We start from the raw sequence: 22,206 nt of genomic DNA, 5'->3' as shown, positions 1-22,206 counted from the left end.
TGGGGGGGCTGGCACAGCTCGAGGGGGCACAGGGGTGGCGAGGCCAGCAGGAGAAAGTGGCTCTGGGCAAGCAGAGCAGTGCAGGGCTGCAGAGCACAGCAGCAGCAAGGGACACAGAACAGGGCAAATCTCGTACCCTGAGATGGGGAAATGGCAAAATGCGTGCTGCTGTGATTTTCAGTGTCACTTTTTTTTTTTTTTTTTTTTTTTTTTGACTATGAAGACCATTTGCCTTCAGAGCTTACCCAGCCTTAGGATGAAGAGATTTCAAGAGAGAGGCATGTTTGTCAGGAGCCCCCTTTCTCCCTGTTTCCTTCAGGTTGTCTTACCAGATTTATCTCTACTGCCTTCTGTGTTGGCCTTCATGGATGTACAGCATCTGGGAGAGCTCTCTGGGGCTGGGAGCCAAGGCTATGTAAAGCAGCCCATCCTTGTAGACTGTTAAACACGTGATAACAGATGATGCTTTGCTTTGCTTTCAACTCAGAGCTATAAGGCAGTCACTAGCCTGAAGAATACCGTGCTCTGCTGCACATTCCCCTTCCCAGCGTGTTCATTCTCAAACCTTTTTATATACGACTGGCATTTTGTGGGTCTCCCAGGTCAGCGTAAGGGCTATGGTGCAACATCACTTTGTCCTATTTTTCCACTGCAGGAGCTGCAATTTCCTTTCTCAGGAAAAGTCAACCCTTTTCTTTCCTCTTAGTCTTAGCGTCTCAGAGTTGCAGGCATTTAAGGAATGTGCTGTTCAGTAAACTAATTTTTTCTTGTCCTTTATTCACAAGGACATTTGTGTTGTTTTCCTCTTTTTGCTAAAGCTACACAGGACAGGGACAACACTCATATTTTCCCTCCTGCAGAGGGTTGTTTTGACTGGTTGTGTCTGGTTGAATCCCTAGGAATGTGGGATGTGTGCGAGCTCTCATGGGCTCCTGGTGCCAGCGTGCCGAGATAAGGCAGTTGGGCTACCACCAGCTGCAGACTCGTGAGAAAGCAGAGTCCTCGAGGCGGTGGGGTGACCCAGGAGGACACCTGAGAGACTCAAGAGGACCTACGTGGGCTGCCATGAAGAAGATGTGCACTAGGAAATTTCACAGAATCACAGAATCATCTAGGTTGGAAGAGACCTCCAAGATCACCGAGTCAAACCTCTGACCTAACACTAACAAGTCCTCCACTAAACCATATCACCAAACTCTAAATCTAAATGTCTTTTAAAGACCTCCAGGGATGGTGACTGAACTACTTTCCTGGGCAGCCCATTCCAATGCCTAACAACCGTTTCAGTAAAGAAGTTCTTCCTAATATCCAGCCTAAACCTCCCCTGGCGCAACTTTAGCCCATTCCCCCTCGTCCTGTCACCAGACACATGGGAGAATAGACCAACCCCCACCTTGCTACAGCCTCCTTTAAGGTACCTGTAGAGTGCGATAAGGTCACCCCTGAGCCTCCTCTTCTCCAGGCTGAACAAAAAAAGTCTGTTTTGTCTCTGCTTTTGTTAGCCTTAGATATCCAGTCAAGCAATCAGAAACACCTTGCTTGACCTTTGTGGAGCTACCAGAGTCCACTGTGATGCACTAGCAGGTGAACCGGGCTCACCTTCCACGTTCACCAGCTATCCTATCATGGCAGATACTGCCTCCGAGACAATCACAGCTGGGCCTGAAGGTCTATCTTTGCTTTGTATTTGTTTCCATGAACCCAAAGAGATGAGTTGAAGACATCAGTCAGCATAAAAATCCTCTGAAATAAAATTAACCCAAGGAGCTAAAATTGCAGTCAAACTGCAAGAGCTCTGGTGTGATTTCATCAACTCCCCTTTGAACGGCAATTACATTGTGAACAGATAGATTCAAGCCTAAATCCTCAATGCCTTCTTCTGATTAAATACTCATTGTCTAAACGTCCATCTTATTCTCAGTACTTCTACTTATCTATTTAATCAATTCCCCCATTATTCACCTATCTTCTTTAGTCTGCATTTTACCATTTTTTTTTCACATAATGTAAATTTGCAGTTCTAGTTCACTACAACAGCAAAGCAAAAGGAAAAACAAAATCAAAACCCCACAACATCTTAGCCAGAATGTCTTTATACTCCCGTGTTTCTCAGCTTTAAAAAGAACATTTACGTTGCCTGATATTCACAGGGGATTGCCTTGAGACTTTGCGTACATTCCTTCTACATGGGCCCCAAGGAGCAGGATTGCATTCAGGAAAATACAGTATTTGTTGCTGGTTTGAAAAATTCATTACCTAACCTTGTATAAATGGTCCTCAACATCTCCCCTGAGATGGAAATATTTTGTTAGTGGAGTATTTTGAAGAACTGCCTTTGAGTGAAAATTTAAAGAAAATATAACAACAGGGATTCTTTTCATTTGTTGTTGGTTTTACTATATGCTTTTGATAAAAAATATTTTAAGGAGAATATCTTATAATTGTCCCTAGTAATATTTGCCAAATGATCCCTTCTTCCTTTTTTCCTTTTTTAGCCTTTATAAAATGACATTTTCACTTTTTCAGAAGGTTATGCAGCTTTATCCTGGCTTGTAGCAGTTTTTCATAGATTATCTATTTTCCTAAAGGCATTTTCTGTATACAGTTTATCTGTAAAATTTCCCTGATAAATCTAGGGCCCTTAGGAGGGAAGGATTAAGCTCACTGCATTGCTTACTGTCCTATCATTATTCTAAGGCAGTCTGCTAGACAAGTTTCTAGTTGTGTTGGAGTGAGATGCTGCATTTGGGGTTTGGCTAGGGAGATACAATTAGTTATAAAGGAATAAATGATATAACAAGAGTATTAATCAGCATTTTTATATGATATCAGCCATTCTGTAAATATGACAGACTGTTGTGACAGGGAGTAGAAAGCCCAACTGAACTTTATAGCACTCTTTCATCTTTGCTTTCTTTGAGACATGGCTCCAGCTCACTGCGCCTTGCAGACTTGTAAATTTTCAAACATTTGTTCCCAGAGGAGCATTAGCCTGTTATAACTGATAGATTCAAAGAAAATATCATTTGCCCAGCTTGAACAGATATCCTCAAAGTCACTTCCAACTGTGCCTCTCCTTTTTCTTACAAGTGAGCAGTGACAATGTGATAGTGGAATATCACGGTAAAACTGAGAGTTTTATTAGCAGTAGTTCTGTACAATCAAAACCAAACCTGTGCGTCTTCATATGTGTATCTCCCTGGGTCTTTGACATTTTGGCTTGTTTTCTCATAGCTGTGGGAATCCAGGTTGATAGCACTCTGGGCCCCAGGAGCTAGGAACTCTTGCCAGATTTCCTCCACTCTGGTGGTCACATCCTGTAGAGGTTGTTTTTTGAGATCTTGGACAGCCAACCAAAACCTGTAATGGACAAAAATTGAAAGTGGAGAGAAAAAAAAAAGAGAGATACAGGTAAGACTGTGGATAAGCCTGGGCAGAGCCCCAAATGACAAAGCCTAACCCAGTATCTAGCTGAATTCACAGAAGACTCTCCCTTTAGCATGATTTCAGGGGAAGGTGTGATAGACTTTACACCAAACCATTATAGTGTGGCTAAGATCAGAAAAGTGACTTTAAGAAGTGATACATTTCTTATTCAAACCATTCCTGCAGAAGTGTGACATTAGGCACACAAACAGGAAACCTCCGGAGCTCATGCAGCTGGAGTGGGCTCTGCCTCCTACCGCCCCGCTGCAATCTGCTGGTAATTTCTGCCTGCAGGATCTGTTGTCTGGCAGGGATGCAAAATGCAGAACAAACTTAATATTCATATCATTTCCAGGGTGAAGTAGCACTGGCACTTAGAGAAATCTTTTGTTTTGTTTGAGACTTGTAAACTGACCAGCATTCAGATGGATGCCATGGGAAGAGATGAAAACAGAACCCAGTTATGCCCATGCCATTGTGCTCTGTAAGAAGAGCTAAGGTTGCTGCTTGTTCAGGGCATTGGAAAGAGTTGTACAACCTTGAAAATTCATGTCCCCCACTTGTCATTAGGGGAGACAACTAAATAAACCAGCTGAACTTTGAAATAAAAGCCTAATTTCCCATCCCGAATTATATAATGGTGCCAGCCTTGCTATCACCGAGGCCAGTGCTGGTAGGAGGACAAGACTGTCTCTTCTGAAGCAAAACCTTACTGGCAACGAGGACAGACAGAGGAACCAGCAGCCTGGTGGCTCCTGTGCTGCTTTGGTCCCCTGGTCAGCTGCCGGTAGGGTTTCCTGGTGCTCTGTGTAACTGCCACAGAAACACGGGTATGTGTTTAGCCTCGTCCCATACCTGCTATACATAGAAAGCGCCTGTTTGGGGGGAAAAAAAAACACAACAACTGATGACATGAATACTGCATGCAAGGCCAGGCTGAGTCCTCCTTGTCCATCCCCTGCTCCTGCCCTGCGAAGCATCTGTGTGGTGGGGGCAAGGATGCTCGCGATACCCCTGCTGCTGTCAGACCAGCCCTGTCCTGTGCACTCCCCCGTCACTGCTGTCCCTCTCTGTCACCCAGGCAAGGTACTTAATCCATCCCTGGAGCATGTGATGTCCTGCCTTGCTATACCTTATTATTTGAACAAGATGACACCCCCAGCTATCACATGCTCACCGAAAGAGTGGCACTCACAGTGAAAATCTGACACCGTATGCGGCTGTCTTTCCATTACAAATATTTTACCATTCAATTTCAGATGTGAGGGTAACAAGCGAACGCAGAAAAGGCATGGAGAAGAAAGATGCTAATCAACCCAGAGTAGCTGGGACACTTCAGACAAACACTTGGCTAGACAGAAAATTTTCTGCTGGCGTATCTTCTGCCCCGGGAGCCTGGGAGGCGGGCAGGCAAAGCATGCTTGCAGGAGAAGTGGGCGCGCCGCGAGGTGACAGCTTGCCAGCACAGGAGCACCATCCATTTTAATAACCACTTGGCTCAATCTGAAAACCACCCAACCAAACCAACCTGACGCTAACAAGAACGAGCTCTTCCTACTGCAAGCAATTGTGAATTCGTGCCCAAGGCTGGATGGCCTCTTCAAGCCAAAGGGGAGTTTTGTCTCGGTAAAAATTTCAAAGCTGTTCACTAGAGCTGGTATCTGGAAATCAAGGAACATCAAAGAGGGGTACCCAGCCCCACAGCCACAACTCCCAGGCAAATTCTCTGCCAGGAGAAACCACCCCAAACCCCAGGCATAAGCTGAGCTCCTATGAGATTTCTAGAGCATTTTCAAGGGAGCAGTGGGTATTTCTGCCCGGGAAGGATGCAGACACACCAACAGCTGCCCTGGAATTTGTGTTCAAAGTGCAAACGCACTCCCTCAGTCAGTCCTGCAAATTTTGGAGCACAAGCACAGCCCCACGCTCACGTGCAGTTTGCACTGGCTCCCCCTTTCCCCTGGGAGGTGCCGGGGCTGATCTGCAGCAGTCACCTCGTGCAGGGGAAGAGGGAGATGCCTGCCCTCATCCTCCCTGCAGGTGTCCTGGGGAGAGCAGGACCAGCATGGAGCTGTGTGCGCCGAATGGAAGGCAGCATTGATCCCAGGCTCTCTGCCCTTTACACAGCAGCACATTAGAGCTGGAGAAGGCTGACAATACGGCATTCCAAACCGTTGTCAGAGGCACAAAGCATTCTAGCCTCATCCAGCATGTAATTAAGCTGCTGTCACTTGCAGGAGATTTCCTGTAATGGTGCTTTATCCCATGCAGCCTCCTTAAGGCTCAGAGAGCTCCTGAACCTCCTGCCTGCTCTGCCGCTCTGCCTCTCCGTGGGGTGCTGCAGGGGTGCTCCATCACTGTGGGCAGTTTGCAGATGGCCCTTGGCAAAAAGACTGCTGGGGAAGCACCAGGGCTGCTCCTGAGGTATGGTGCAAAACAAAAACAAATTTTAAAACCCGGTAAGACACAAAATATCGATGACTCTGGAAACTGAGAAGAGACTGTCAACATTAGGACAGAGTTGTGACCCCATCCTGGGGCAGGATGCGACACCCCTGGTTTTACAGCAAAGTAACTGAGTAACTGGCAGAGTTTGAACTGTGACCACACTCCCCTCTCCTTGCCTCAGTAGCCTGTCTCACATCTCTCACGTTTCACAACCTTGTTCTCACTTCACTTCAGTAAGAGAAAAACCATCATTTTAACTGCACAGCTGGGGGGGGGGAATGTAGGTAGGCAATAAGCACAGATCAGCAGGAGGTTCAGACAGGGGAGGCGCTGACACCCTTATATAGCTTGATGGCCAGATCCTCAGCATGGTGAGCGTAGGGTGGCTGAGACCTGTCCTCATCAGCGCTGGGGGTAGGTAGTGGGGCTGTGTGCTAGTAGCCAGCGGAGCCTTGGGCCCTCGCTGCTGCAGCATGTCCAAGCAGACTGCAGAGCCGGGGCGAAGGAGAGCAAGCTGCCTGCTGCCCAGCTGCCTCCCCCGCCTCCTAGTGAGGCTGTGCACCCCACTTCCAAACAGCAAGCTCCTCGTACTGCTGCCTTTTTGTTTTCCGGGTGAGGACCCGGCTCTCCAAACGCAGGGATCTCACGGCTCTCACACTTCGGGATGCCTGCCAAGACGCGAATGAAACCGCGCAGCGCACAAGAAGCAAACGCTCGCGAGCGACAGCCGGCGCGGAGAGATGCGGCCACCTCGCTCCTGCCTCCCAGCCGAGTACGCGCGACTTCCCGGGGCAGAGCAGCGGGAAAGCTGCTCGCACCGTGGCCGCTTCCCCTCGGCCGTGGAGCGCCCGTGCCGCCTGGCGGCCGGCGGGGACCGAGGCTCCGCTCCCCGGGCACCACCGGCAGCGGGTGCAGGCAGCGAGCGCAGCCCACCTGAACTCACCCTACAGCGAGCGCCTGGGACGGCTTTCGGAGCGGTTACAAACTCTCTGCATAACCGGTTTGGGTTTGGAGAAGGCTTGGGAAGGCTTTTTTTTTTTTTTTTTTTTTTTTTAATTTTTTGTCTTCCTAGGTCTTCTTTCCTCAGTGTCTCAAAATTTCATTTCCTGATGAAAACTAAAGAAAAAAAAAATCTGGCAACAAGTTTCAGCCATTAGGTGTCATATAAGATATAAACGCTTTCTGCAGATAAAATTGTTTCCCAGCTAACTCCATGTGCAACATATGTTCACAATAACACGCAAACCGCCTGCACTGCTATATTGCAGGCTCCGCAGTACATCCTATAAAGGACCATGTGTTCTCTGTTTGGGCCTATAAACAGGTGTGCAGTCTCCTTTCCCTTTGGGTAAAATTAGCATGTCCCATATTCCCACCTAGCTTTCTCTTTCCAGCTGACACTCTTTGAAGCTGGAAAAAATCAATCCACCAGTTAGATGAACATCTCAGCTATCTCAAGGTGTCTCAGGAGATTTCCAGGTCATAAAAGATGTATAGAACTCTCTGTTGGCTTTTTTTTTTTTTTTTAATTGAAGCTTGGCATTTTCTTTGCTATAGTTTGGGTACTTCAAAAATCAACAGAGGCAAAACACATTGTAGATGAAAGATGGCAATAGAGACAGAGAAGAGAGCAAGAAAAAGAGTTAAAATAAAAACAGAACATAAAATATCCAACTGCCTGACTTTCCTGCTCTCACATAAATAATGGACAGCCAGTAACTAAGTAAGTTGCAGGGCTCAGCCAAGCCCAGGAGACTGGTGGACATGATCCTGCAAGTTTATTAGAACACAGAAACACAGCTGGAAGGAGACCTGGGAGGTCACTGAGTTGAGTCTGCTGCTATCTCAGGCAGTGCCTCTCTCGAGACCCCTACCAAGACCAATTTTTCTTGGCTAGGAAGATATGGAAATACCCCACCACAATCAAGGCTGTGATTTTGGGCTCGCACCACTGGGAATAAAAGCAAAATTTGGTCCCTTTGCTACACCACTGAATTCATTCAAGACACTCTCAGTTGCATACTTTCTGAAATCTCTTTTCTAGCACTACCACAAATTTCTAGGTTTTCCAGCAACCACTTCCACAGATCTGTCTTGAGGATAGCACAGTGGCCTACAGGACTGCTGCCAACATTAATGAAGATCCTCCTGACATTCCCAAGAAATAGTATGTCGCCACTGTGCCAATTCCCATATTTCTGGATAGTTACTGGGAGGAAGGTCCAAAAGTAAATTTTCCAGCAAGAAAATATGCCCTCTGAAAATGTGCCCTCAGAAAGTTCCTTACAGCTTCCAAGAGTTTGGGTGGGATGCATCGCCCTTAACTATAGACGCCTGCCATACAGACATTTTCATTTCGATTAGTCTCAGGCTTATAGATGGTGGAAAAAGATGGGTGCTTTACAGTGTAATTTAGTTGCTTATCGTTTTGTTTCCACTTTAAGATTTAACAAATCTTTCCCTGGTAATTCACTGACTTCTCTTCAGCTTCTCTTCTCTCACTCAAGAAGGAGACTTGGTAGTGGATGGTGTAGAAGAAGACATATGCTTCCAAGCTGACTACTCAGGTGAGATATATCCCAGCCTTGCTGTTGGGCATAACTTAAACCTTACTTGCATGTTTAAGCATCCAGCAGTTATTTTCCTTTCTACTACACACTCTTAATAGGAATTCAGGAGCTCTCTCTGCCACACCTGGGCCTTAGGGAGCCACCTTTTGCTTCTCAACACTGTTAACAATCCATCCGACTCCAGTTTACTTTATGACTACTTGTGCCTTTACGTCCTGTTAATTATTATTTACAGCCCTAAGCAGGTTTGCTAATACTGATCCCGTATTAGGTCATAATGACACCACATTAGCCAACACCACGATAATGATACCATAAGAATGATTGTAATGGTACCATATTAACTAATAATGATACCAGAATCTTCCAAAAAGGATGTGGGATTTAACCTCTTTATCACAGCCCACTAATTTGCAGCCTCCCATTGCTACAAGCTTTCTCATAACCAAAAAGAATGCACATCTGCAGGAGGAACAGCTCTGATTGACCGCAAAAGGCAAATGCTTACTTTGTAATAATGAAAATTTCTCCATTTGTTTGAGTAGGATGAGCCTGGGGGACACCCGCCAGCGGTAAAACCTGATAGATTTCATTAGTGCAACCCCACATATATTTCAGAAAAACCATTTGAGGAGAATTTCAATACAGTATCTTAATTTTGCACTTCATCACTATGATTTAATTGCAAATGAGCACCTCTGTACATAAGTGCAGTAAGTTTATGCAAGTTCAGTACCTGTTCAGCAACACAATGTCAAGTTCATTTATGTAATTTCATAACACTCCCTTGTTTATCTTCAAAGTAACTTTTGGGTTTTTAAAAATGACAAACATTAAAGTGCATTGATTTTTCATTGTTTTGTGACTAGCATGCTTTCCGTATTTCTCCCTGGGCAAGCAAGTAGGATAAATATGACAGTCAGTTCCAATGTCATTTAAAGTCACTTTCTGGGGAATTTCACTTTCAGATCTCACAGGCTAGCAGACTGCAATAAAATGGCAATTGTTCACATGCTTTACTAATGCATATGATTGTTGAAGTGAAAGAAGTTAAACAAAACATAAACTGAAAGCCTGTTCATTCAAGTTCTTAGCTGGTGTATAAAGTGAGAACAGCATCAAACCTCATTACAGCAAAGGCACAAAACCCGACTGACTGCGTGTTTAGCTGATAGCAGATTTCCTCCATTGCCTGAGCATGATTCTGATTCCGCTAAGTGGAACTGGGAGTGCTCTGGCTGTGTTTGCCAACGAGCACTGGGCCTACTGGAATGGGACTGGGCCCTCTGCCCATCCGTGTGCACAGATGGCACCAGAGCACCACAACATGGCCTCAGTGATTCAACTCAGGCTGTGTAAAATAGTGTTTTTTACTGGACACTGCAGTATCTAGGGCAGTCAAATGACATTGCTACTGGGCCCTTCCCTGTCTCCCAGACTAACAAAGTGCAGGTGAAGACCACTGCAGACATCTATGAAGCGCCTCTGGCCTGCTGTACTTCAGTTAAGGGGAAATGGTAAGGATCCCACAAGCACAAGACACACTGACACCATACCGCCAACTCAAACCCTCAGCCTTCAGCACAGGTCAGTGGCTGCAGCCTGCCCCGTGCCAACCACCAGCCAGGTGGCTGTACGTAGGCAGGGCTGTGGGATTATCTAAGGATCTATAGGGGTATCTAGCTGGACCTCTCTTTGTCTGTCAACATGAGAAGATACCTGGCATCAGTAAGGGAAAATGCCTTACTGTGTTAGTTCTGGGTTACATGGGGTTCACTGGTGAATCCTAAGACACAGGTTAGGTGTGAGTTTAGCACCTAGTTTTGCATCTGGAAGGACTAAAGAGACATGCATACTCTGCTACACCAGAACAAAGTGTGCTGTTGGTGCTTCCAATAGTTTTAGTTATTAATTCTTCAGTGGGGCTGTATTTTAGAGCTATATGCTAGGGCCAGATATTGGGTTTAAAACAGTGTTACCGACAAGGATGGAGGGGCTGCATCTTCTAGCATTTCACCCACACAAGACATTATGATTAGCCCCATTTATTTAGTTTAAGTTAGAAAAGGTTTCACCTGAGGTTTTCTGAGCTGAATTCTGATTCCAGGAAGCGAAGGAACTGGTCTCGTCCTACTGGGTCCTTCAGCACCTCATCCATGGAGAAACCCCATCTTTTCACACGCTGCTGACTAGGTTCTTTGCTGTTTGTAGAGAGAAGGGAAAAACAGATGGAATGTGCATTTCTGCCTGCTGTCCAAGCAGCTGCTGCTGTTTCTGCTAAGCAGCAAAGGGAAGAAGATTATCAGACAAGGAGATGGTAGTGGCTTTTTCCTCAAGATTTTGTAGAAATACAAGTTAGCAAATAACATACAAAAAGAAGCTATAAAGGTCATGGGTTAATGCAATTGTGTTATCTGGGTGCTGCTTATATGGCAAAACGAGAGAGACAGTGAATGATATTATTTTCAGTGACATTTCCTGTACGTTTCACATAAAGAACAATTTCTTCTATGTCGAAGCAGAAATTTGCCAGCAGTGCTCTCTGGGCCATTGGCGAGCTCCAGAGCATCTCCTTGTGCCCCACACAGCACTGGCTGGTCACTTGGAACTGGCTTCAGATTTTCAGTTGCACATTTGCATTAAAAAAGCAGTTTCACTAAGAAGCAGAGAGGACAAGAGTTCTAAAAATGATTACTGGTTTGTGGTCTTTTATTTTTCAGTGCCTCTGATTTTTGGATGCCTGAGTCTCCAAGACTAAAAAGCACCCCTGTCCTCCCCTCCATGATAATCAGACACCATTTTGTGTCTCAGCTGGGACACTGAGATGCAGAGGCACCCAAAATGACTCACAACCTTTCTGCTACATTATTTCTTAATACAACCCCACTTACATAAGCTGTTGTTTGGATTGCCAGACATGTTGCAGAGATGCCTATGGGGAGAGGCAGTGCCTGGGAATCACAATGAGGATCCTACAAGACAGTCTGCATCAGAGTGCAATCTGGATTCACAAAGTGTTTGAAAGCTTCTGGTGTGATGGCGTCATACTATGAGACAACCATTAAAACACAGCTCAGCTGCTCACATTTGTGACAGTGGAGCCATTGTAAACAGTATGTATCTATTAAACTGCATGTCTTGTCATGTCCACAGTGATTCCTAATCCTGGAGCCTTAAGGGACGGTGGCGATCTGTGCTGAAGACAAATAAGCCACAGGGGTAAATAAAATGCCCACTTTGATTTCCTCTCGGTATAAAGACTAAGCAACATTGATGGGCACGTCCTCACTCGAGGCACAGAGCGCCGGGGCTGGCTCCTCCTCTCCTGCATGAGCCAGCCTGGACATGGGGACACGAGAGCCGCGCTGCTGCACAGCTACGCACCAGCCGAGTCCAGGGAATTTCCTGCTGAACACAGGGATCAGCAGCTGCTCTGCTTGCCACTGCATAAACTGAAAAGGCCAAAGTGCTGTCTAAATCCGAAGGCTTTCCAAGGCATTTCCCCAGTGCCATGAAGGATAAACTGCAGTGGCACAGAGCTCTCCCTGCTCAGAAGCTGCCTTTGCCATCAGAAGGGAGAAGGGTTTTGTGCTCCTGAACGAGGGCTCTGCCCTCCTCACTAAGGAAACAGCCTTGCAGGCAGCACAAGGGCTACCACAGCTCCTGGGGACCATTTAATTATTCATGCAAGTTGTAACTAGATGCAGATGCATGGAGGTCTCTTACAATAGGAAATAAAATAGAAATATAGAGATGTTTGTTCTCCTGTCTCTCAACAATATATTTTCTCTTTTCATCAGCAGGAGAATCATCTTCCTTAACTCTGAAATCATAGCAGAAGCCAAGCATCTACTTTATATTCCCACAAAGGTCATGACACCGGGTAAATTGTATTCCTCAGGGACACAAAAATATTTTCTGGGATTTCTGGCTACCTCAAAAGACCCGGAAGTAATGGATGCCTGGATTACCTTGTAGGTAGGGTTCCTCCAGAGAAGTATTTTGCTCGAGTTGTATCTGTTTCTAACCCTGCTAGGGAGGATGGAGAAAATGAGAGAAACTGACTGAAAAGGAAATCCAAAATACTGAATTTATGTGAAAGGAGGCATAGATTAGGGAATTGATTACCAACTTCTGTGACCTTCAAAGAAGCAGGTGACAACACCTTTCACATCCCAGATCACATGGGTTTTACACAGAGAAATAACTTGCCCTTTTCCTGGAACATCGATTCACTATGAATTGGCTCCCTTAGGCTATAAGCATCTTAAAATTTACATTATTATTCAAGTACAGAGAGAATCAGATTTGGTATTTTCAAAGATTTGCTAAAGGGAGCTCCCAGTTCAGTTCAACAATGGCAGCTCAACAGCAGGAGAAGCTGCTGAGCACTTGCAGTAGCCAGCCAAAGGATGCGTGAGTGAGCAGCAAAGGTGATAGGGAGCGTGGTGAATCACAGCATCTTGCTACACACCCAGAGCTCATCTTGCTTTAGGCTTATGCTAAAGGCCAAAGAAGCCATAAGCAAGCACTATCCTGAATCAAAGGAAAGCAGGTAGTGCTTTTCAGGTACGCTGTTCTCTTGCATGCTGCTGGACACAAAAACAGGTAGACCTTACCCATGCTAACCCAATAGATCAGTTAGGCTTTGACAAACCTTAAGTTTCATCCAAGTCTGCTGTCATATAGCTGCTAGACATAGAAGCAGATGGGACAATTCCAGTCCTGCTACAAGGGCTGCAGATAGCTACTGATGGCAAGATGCAGAGATGCTGGCTGGATTTCTCTTGCAATAGCATCGCATGAGCAAAAGGAGATCTAAATCACAGCACTGTGGATGTTTTGTTTTTCGGAGAAACTCTCTGAGGTGCAATGCATTGGAGGTCTTACACTCTTTCCTCCTCCTTTTCATCTCCTACACTACACACCACAACAGAGACAAGCCAGTTTGTTCACTAAGGTGAGGTGAGGCCCAAACTCACTTTGTCAATCTATTACCGTTCTGACCTGCCAAGTCTCATACATTATGTGTGAGCTGCACTGATCCGGCTCCTGTGCCTAACCTACCTCTGTGCAGTGGGTAGGGCCACTACTCCAACGCATCCTGTCCTGCCAGTGGCGTCTTGCATGGGGTCCCAGGACTGGGGGAGGACCTGACAGCTGGCTCTCAAGGGTCCCAGGAGGTGTGCTGGAACAAGTATCTCTGAGCAGTATTGTGTATCTGTGGGCTCTCAGGGTTAAGTCCCTGCACGTCCTTGATGGGTATGAGAATACCCATTACCTGACTTACAGAGTAACGCACACCAAGTCACATGGAAGCGGAAGGGCTGTATAATCCATTGAAGAAGTAATAGAGTATAAGCTTCTGTTTAAACTTGAGCTATGTGAGTATCTGGTGAAGTTACAGATGTCCAACTTCCTATCCTGTGGGAAGAGCATACAAATAAAATTGCAAGACAACTCTAATATTACTTAAAACTGCCAATTCTTACCTCATTTCAATGTCCCACAAGGCTGCATCATCACTTATCCAGGGATTGGAAGGCTCAGCAGGAGTTATAAAGGGGTCATATTCCACATACTGCTCTGTGTAGGCTATTAAACTGACATATTGAAAAAAAATAAAAATCAGTGCCTGAATACTCAGTCACACATCAGAGCTATAGATTTTTTTTCTTTTTTTTTTGTTTTGTTTTGTTTTGTTTTTCCTTGTTTGGATCATTCCGTTTCTCAGCACCCACAGGATTCCCTTTTCCCAGGGAGGGTGCATGCAAGGATTTCACCCACCATTTCACTACAGCATTTTCCTCAAGCTTGGCTCCATCAAGATGCTGACAAGAAGCCTGATGTGGCAGCAACTGAATTGATATGTTAGGACTTTGTGCAGGGAGCAACGTGACTACGAAGAATGTGTCCTCCTCTTCACTTGTTGCATGCTGCTAACGCCTCTTGCCCTTTTGTTTTTTTGCAAAGACTTCTGCACCCACTTAACTTTATGCATTGTGAATAACTCATCAAAATAGTGTCACGCACTGTAGGTAAGAATACACATACACCTGTGAAGGATCACAGTCCTGAGTGTCAGATCTTCAGCCTATAGGCTGTTTTGTCATGTTGTTATACTATTTAGCATAAAAACTCTATTGCAATATACTTCAATGGTAGTTTACAATAATTAATTTAAACATGTAGTAAATTATATAGATATTGGAAAACCACCTAGCATTTACACTAGGTTTGCTTCGTGCCTAGTTAGATAAGAAATACAGGCTCTAATCCTAAGAGCTTCCTGGGAAAAAGGCTGTGCTTGCACAGGCGACTCGGGCATTCCACTGGGGTTGGGACCTGGGGGCAATTTTACAAAAGGTAGATGGCATACATGAAAGAATCAAAAGAAATTTGTCCTTGTCTACATGTGAAATACTCCGAGGCACTTTTTCATTTTTCTGTCTCTGTCTGACAACTAATTAAATAAGTTAATTGAGTCGCACCATACTGAACAACTAATCTACTTTCACTGTGATTGTCCATGGTCACTTTACCTCTGGTCTTCCACATCTCAAAAAGGCAAGAGCACGAAAAGACCCTGTGAAACAAAGGGCCACAAAAGGCAGAAAGTTTCCCTGACCTGTTCTGCAGTAATTACTTCTTTTTGTTTGTCCTAGCTCGTATCATGAGGCATTAAAATCATACACTTTTGTAACCACAGCAGGTTCCCGTTGCCCCTCAGGGCACTCAGGGCTGTCTCATCTCATTTCATTAATTACATTTCATGACTGCTGTGGGTCAAGGGTTGGAGGAGAGAGCAGCGTCCAATTTCAGAGAGCAGCAATTCCTGACACATCAATGAGAGAGAGGGTTGGTTTAAAAAAAAAAAAAACAACAACAAAAAGGATCAACCAGGAGGTGTCTGCTGCGAAATTTTGAATTGCTCCTAATAAAATAATCAGGCAGCATCAGAGGTGCTAAGAAAAGTACCAGCAAAAATTAAAGGGGAAAAAAAAGCTACATTAAATGAAACAAGGGAGGATTTGCTGAACACATTTTGCTGATTCAGTATAATGACAGCAGCTGAATCATTGTCTCGTTGTCTAAACGAGGCTACAGTGGGAATCCTACGGGAAAGCATTTCTGCCAAAATGCAAACCTGGACTTTTGGCCTTTCAGGTGCTGCAATGTAATTCTGGCAGAAGAGATGGTGGTTAAGAGTTCGCTGAAGGGTGCAGAGCTTGCACTGGGAACCTGACAGCCTCGCAATCAGGGGGCCCTGCTGAGCCCTCACAATAATTTTGGGAAACTATGAGAGTTAACACGGATTTGTGACAGATTTTCAACCAGGGAGCTGAGATTACTTCCGGTAGGAAGATGCTCAGGTTTTCCCAGCCATTTCTATAACGCCTCGTGTATTGGGATTGCATCAACACTACCTGATGCAGTCAAGGAAAATAGTAGGTAGAATTTATTCAGTTTTGCTCAAGAGTTGTCAAATCTCATTGCCAAATCCTACAACTGACAGCATCCAGGTCTCCCAAGTCGGGAGAAAGGATGTGGAAGAAAGATGAACTGTTTCCCAGGTGCCTGGAGCAGGTGAGGGATGCCTCTGGCCCAAAAGCTGAGCCCAGCCTGAAAAGTGCCTTAACTAGTAACAGCACCTCCTTATTCGACAGATATGCTCATGGAGTGTGCATTCAATGCTTTACATGCAGCTTTCAGGCCACACAGGTTTCATTTCAGGCAACAGATCAACTTAGGCCGTCTGAACTCATTTCCCCCCACCCATCCCCACCACTGCTGAGCCTCTTGACCCATCAGCCCATTCCCATCCCTTCCCTCCTGCTCCTTGACCACGCATCTCCAGGCTGCCCTCCCTGCTGCTTCTCATGCCAAGCCCTGCAACACTACAGCCTGGGACCCTCCAGCATTGCTGCCACCCACAGCCACTGCACAAAGAGCCCTAAGCCCTTCCAGACCAGGACAATTGTTTTTTGTCCAGTTTTATTGAAAACTAATAGATTTTTTTTTTGTCATCGACATTTGTAAAGTCAGTATAACTTGAACAACAGGTTCAAGTTATATCGGTCCTGCTATGTGGACAGGACCTGATGTTCAGAAGTCAATGACTTTTAGTGAGCCCATCTTACTGAAAAAATACCTACCTAGAAAAAATTCAAGCGAAACACAACCACTTGTTTGCAAATTACCAGCCTGGAAATTATTAGTCTCCGTATATTAAGGTCAATGTAAGTAAATTCAATACAAAAATTACATTTTTTGGTAAAGGAAAAATTTATCAGAACACAACCAGAAAGCCCAAAACATAAATATGAATGTGCTATATTCAATAGAACAAAATAGCGTATGCAGGATTTCAGGAAGCCTCTGAATATTTCCTTTTTAACTGGATAAATTTTCATTTAAATTGTTAAACTTTATAAGCTACTAGGAACTTACTGTTGAGCTCTTGCTATGTAATTTGCCTAGTGTAGTGTACACATCGTAATTACAGGAGCAGGCATGGCAGAGCACAAAATTTTATAGGGTAATCTCATTTTAATTTGTTTAAATAAAAAATCTTCTGTTATTTCTCCATAAGAAATCAGCCCTTATCACACCCATCATGTTCAAGACAGTTTTACTCTAAAAGCAGTTACTGAAAACCGTGCTGATCCCCATATTTGTATCAACGATTTTACTGCAAATGTGCAAAATTTACATCTATCTGAGTAAAGGAGCAGTCATTCTCAGGAAGCTAAATTTGAGCTTGTTCTTTACTTGTTCATAGTTTCCTATCAGGACTAAATTTTCTGCAAGCCAAATTGTGCCTTGATTTGCCTCTGTGAGAAATCTACTTCTATAAAACACTACCTTGGGAAGTCCAGATACAAACCTAGTACTTTCCATAGGGTTTCATGTGAGTAAGTGAGAGCAGAAACTGGCCCTACAACCCCAGTAGGAATAAACTCCAATATGCATACAAACACCACACACAGCAAGATGCAAACACAGTACCAGTCTAACAGGAGATGAACATTCAGAGGTAACCCACAAAGGAAAAATGGATGTTTTTAAACCAAAAGAGGAAAGACTTTTCTGCAAATGAGCTCTAGACTTGTGAAGGAGTGGGAAACAAAAGCCCTGCAATGGTTCTTTCTTTTGTGAGTCATTTCTTTTGCTTTTACAGTACAACAACATACTCATTTTTCACCTATTTTTTTCTGCCTTCAGTGGCAGAAGGGTGAATGCCAAGTGTCAGTGGTCAGCAGACAGGCAGTATGGTTGGGCAATGAGGGAGAAGGATTTGCTGCACAGGAATGGGACCAGCCTTTGTGTGTTCCGGCCCACTTGCTGTTTCTGGAAACGCCAGTTTTGAGATGAGGAAGTAATGGGAAATAATGAAAATAGCAACACTTACCTTTCTGCTACTTTGGACATCTTTAAACAATGCCTGTCTATCTGCAGATTCAGAAAAGTTATCTGAGGAGAGAGATGACAAGGACATTAAGAATCCAGGAGCTCCACAGCATGCATTGATCATATCCCAACACGCTATTGATTTCTCATTCCAAAGAGCTTGAAAGTAACTCAGAAAGAAATGAGACTCTTCCCTAGGTAGTAGAAGCAGCTTATTAGCTGCTTCCATGAGAAGGCTCCATTTCACGTGGCAAAGTCCCTAAGGGGAGCTTCCCAAGAAATATTTAAAAGTAGGAAAGGCACATAGCTGGAGCTGAGGTTCCTAGATAACTCAGGGTGCAATGTGATCCTCATTTTATACGAGACACTTTCATCTCTCTAACCAAGAAAGTCATGATTTTACAGTACACCTGTACTGTGCTATAAAATAGTTCTTCACAGTGCTCTGCAGCCTACATTGCCTACAATGGAAAAAGCTCAAGAAATGTAGTGTTCAGACTTAGTTCAGAAGATGACCCTAAAACTGGCAGCCTAAGAAACACGTCTAACGCTGCCTTTACCAAAATGCTGACCCATCGAATCTTGTCCATAGTTCAGTGAGTGCTGTTTGCTTCAGTAAAGCAATTTTGAGGAAGAGCTCCCTGACAAGGGGCAAGAACACACAAGTTGGCTGGCCGTTCCTCAGAGTGATTCTCAGTTTTCATTCTTCACAGTGATTTTTCCCAGTTCCCCGAAAGCTTCGACAGTACAGCCTGTAACAGTCACACACTGAAAGATGCTTTACCTTGCCCACCCCCAGCCTGTGCTTTGGGCACGCTGTTTTCTTCCCTAGCCTTTGTCGATGTCCACTTTTCTGACATCCTCGGTGATCTGGAAATTAATCTGTCTACTCGCCCACAGACAGAGTAACACTAGAGTCAAAGGTCAGTACTGCCCACAACATGTATCATCACATCACTGCACAATTAATATGCATCTTTAAATACTTACTGCTTTACATAAAGCACATGAAGATCAAGCACAGTTAAAAAAAAAACAATCAGTTTTACTGATTTCTCAATAACATTAATGCTCCATCCCGCCGGTAACAGTTGTCTGACTTTTCTAGATGCACTCAGTCTCAAGAGAGTTGCCACATAGCCATATTCTTACCTGTTTCCGGAAATCCTCTTTCGTAGTTTTGCGTACAGGTTGGGAGGGCATGTGTACGGGGCTTTGGGGCTGAGACTCCTCTGTAACCCCATACACTGACTGCAGGGAACCAGTAAACAGAAGAGATTATGGCCTTTTTCCCTGTTATGCAATGAGGAGAATTGCAGTACGCAAAACAGTAAGATAACAAGCCAACAATTTCCTACTGTTTATTTTCATGCAGGTCAACAATCATTCAGCCTGGAGCAAAACTGACAGATCTGACTGCGCTGCAGATGCCTGCACTTGGGACATCTGCAGGCATGCCAGCAGGATGCTTGGGGCTTCCTGCACAGCCTGCTTTCCAGCAAAACTCTCTCACCTGAGACCTTCCCATTATGTGTGAGGTGGCTGATCTGTGCTACTGCAACCTATAGGTCTGTTTCACAGTAAGTAGAGAAAGATTTATCTTAAATATTAAGATGCAGATGATAATTTTTAGGAGCTCTGAGGGCTGCAGCTGCCAATATTTGCTGGATGAAACCTGGGAATGATCACCGTGGTGAAGCAAGTGGAGAAAGAAAGCACTAGAACACAATCAGAGGGCACTTTCTTCCATTTGGTTGAATTTCTTGTCACAAAACTACTACACATCTGGATAACCTACAGACTGACTTGTAGCCATTTGTTTTCTGGACAGAGACTTGCACTGAAAGTAATACCAACTACCCTGTCATTCAGTATGTCTGCTTTTTATTTAATGTTCAAAAGAGACGTGAATAGCTCTTCTGCAACTTAACTACCAAAGCAAGTTAGGAATCTGGTGTCACCTCCAGAACCAATATATACATACAAGAGCTAAGACCTGCTGGAAGTCAAAGGCACCCAAGCTGCTAACGTTCAAGCCTTTGAAATGATTAAGACAGGTAAACAGCTCTGAAAAACCTGTGCCCAAATAACTTCTGAAAAATGGTACCTAGGCACTTTTGCCAATTGACTTTAGTTTTATGGGAGTGCAAAGCCAGCAGACATTTGGGGCACAGAGCTTCTTATACCCTTCTCAGCTTTGCCAGTCACTCGGTCTGTACCTCTCTGTTGGTAAAATTGCAATAGTAAATTCACCAATTAGATCAAAAATGAACTGATGCTTGCAAACCACTTTTCGTTTCTATTATGGAAATCTGATATACTATAGGTGTCAAGTGTGATTTACATTAAAAATAAAGAAAACCAGAAACTCAAACTGACCTTTTTAACCTTCTGTGGGTTTTTCATACGACGACACTTTCTAATGTCCATTTCTGTGGTGTTTACACAACCTGGCTGAAAAGAGACGGTTAAAAAAAGATGGTTATCATATTACTTTTTTGTGTTTACAACGTACATGCTACCTTACCTTTCTAAAATATACAGTTAGATCTTGTCTGGAAGTCTTTCCTTAAGTTTGCATCCCATAAATTATGCTTGCTAAACAAGAGAGTGCATATACCCAAAGTTGGCATCTCAGCATCAAATCCATTTGCTCATAACTTTGGCACTAAGAGGAAATACCTCAGCTAAGAGTAGAGCTTTTTCTAGGAAGCCTGTGCCAAACCGGGTAAGCTGCTTTTCTTTCACATGTACAAAAAACATCTTCAAAACTTCACATTTATCGTATATTTCCAAGTCAATAATTCCATGCATGCACAAACCTAAAATGTCTGTAATAATCTTGTAGCAACTTGTTTTGAATTGTGAGGAAAACCCATGTGGTGACTTTAAAGGCAGTATCTTTGTGCAATTCATGGCACAGTGTTTACTAGTATTAAAACTTTCCTGTCAAAACCTGGAAAGCCTCATCATTTAAAAAGAGCTTTACCACAGGCCTGTGCACATCCCAGAATGCTCTCTCCTGGCTGTCCAAAATTTTCCTTTCTGTTTTATCCTTTTTCCTGTCGATTCTGAAAACAAAAGCATAAACATGAGTCACCACACAACGACTGTTTTCTTCCTTGTTATATTTCCTAGCTGGGGTTTTTAACTCACAAGAAATGTTTAGAAAACCACATTTTTTGGTATAGAAATGTCACACGCTGTCTTGCAAGAACATGTGTCATGAACGAAATATGTTACTGATGCTTACTCCAATATGTATCAAGAAAAAATTTCCTATTAAGATGGAAAATTTAGCTTAACATCTGTTTTTTTCTCCATATTGTGAGGAAAATGCCCTTTCCTGACACTCTATCCCCAGACCTGGAAGTTCACATTTGGCTTTGGCTCTGCCAACACCACCTGGTCTGCACCTCTCGGCACCTCTTTACTCCAGGTGTAGGCCCGCCTTGGTAGTCTCTGTTGCACCCAGTGGCACCACTGCTATGACCACAGACTCCTAGGGGGCAGCTATCTGAGGCATCACCAGCAGCGACAGCACAGGCAGCGCTTGTGGCCACCCTCCTTGGGGATTCCAACAGACTGGCTCTGCCTGTCCTGGTGCTGGCAGAGGACAGGGTGCCAGCACCAAGGGACAGGAGCCGAACTTGCCGCATGGCGCCGTGCAAGCCAGCACTCATCTGAAGACACGTGATTGCGTTGGCACGGGCGTAACTCGGTAATTTCAGCCCTGATGCAGCCAGTACATCAGCTCACTCAAAGCGCACACATCAAAGGCCACTGGAGGTTGTTCAAAGCAGCTGCTCCCCTACCTCTCAGCGGCATCTAGCAATTCACATCTGGTGCTCTGCTCTACACGTGAGCACAGCAAAATCACCACCAGCTTGCAAAACCCGCCTGCAGAGAGACTAGATGAGACACGGGAGGAGGAACTGCCCTCGCCTCCAGAGCAGACTTGAGAAGCTGACAGTGTTCCCGTGCCGCCTTCCTGCACCGCTGCCACCGGGCATAATGAAAGCAGCGAGGGCAAAAAAACCCACGCAATCTAGAATTTCTGACCATCAGGTTCTCCCCTCTCCTGTTTTTCTTGTGGAGGAGCACAGCTGAGTCTGTGCTAGAAACGTATCGGATAGGAAATGGGGGACAGAAACTGAAGTTTCTGAGCACCCCTTCCCTCCCCACTAAAACCTTGAGTCCTCCACAGCTGTGTGTCCCTCTCTGAAAAAGATGAGATGAGAAAGCAGCTCTGCATGAGCTCTGTCCCCACACAAAAGACAGAACAGCCACCAGACAGCAGTCACTGTACTGAGCTGAGTAGCAAGCACAGGCACCCAACCCAAAACCACTT

General features: G+C 44.6%; 1 protein-coding gene across 11 annotated transcripts in view; it reads right to left on the bottom strand.

Moving 5' to 3' along the window:
- The window catches only part of RGS6 (regulator of G protein signaling 6), a 265,022-nt gene that overhangs the window by 37,441 nt on the left and 205,375 nt on the right, over positions 1 to 22,206 (bottom strand). For all 11 annotated transcript variants that reach the window (XM_048064873.2, XM_066998673.1, XM_066998675.1 and 8 more), the window contains 7 exons: positions 20,845 to 20,926; positions 20,235 to 20,309; positions 19,008 to 19,106; positions 17,857 to 17,918; positions 13,937 to 14,047; positions 10,520 to 10,645; positions 3,174 to 3,360 (listed from right to left, as the gene is read on the bottom strand). In XM_048064873.2, the coding sequence (XP_047920830.1) occupies positions 3,174 to 3,360; positions 10,520 to 10,645; positions 13,937 to 14,047; positions 17,857 to 17,918; positions 19,008 to 19,106; positions 20,235 to 20,309; positions 20,845 to 20,926 (742 nt within the window). The remainder of the gene's footprint in view (positions 1 to 3,173; positions 3,361 to 10,519; positions 10,646 to 13,936; positions 14,048 to 17,856; positions 17,919 to 19,007; positions 19,107 to 20,234; positions 20,310 to 20,844; positions 20,927 to 22,206) is intronic.

This window comes from Anser cygnoides, chromosome 5, assembly GCF_040182565.1.
Source record: "Anser cygnoides isolate HZ-2024a breed goose chromosome 5, Taihu_goose_T2T_genome, whole genome shotgun sequence".
NCBI classification, from domain to species: Eukaryota; Metazoa; Chordata; class Aves; order Anseriformes; family Anatidae; genus Anser; species Anser cygnoides.
Note: the sequence above shows the minus strand (reverse complement) of the source record. Positions and strands in the feature narration are given on the sequence as shown.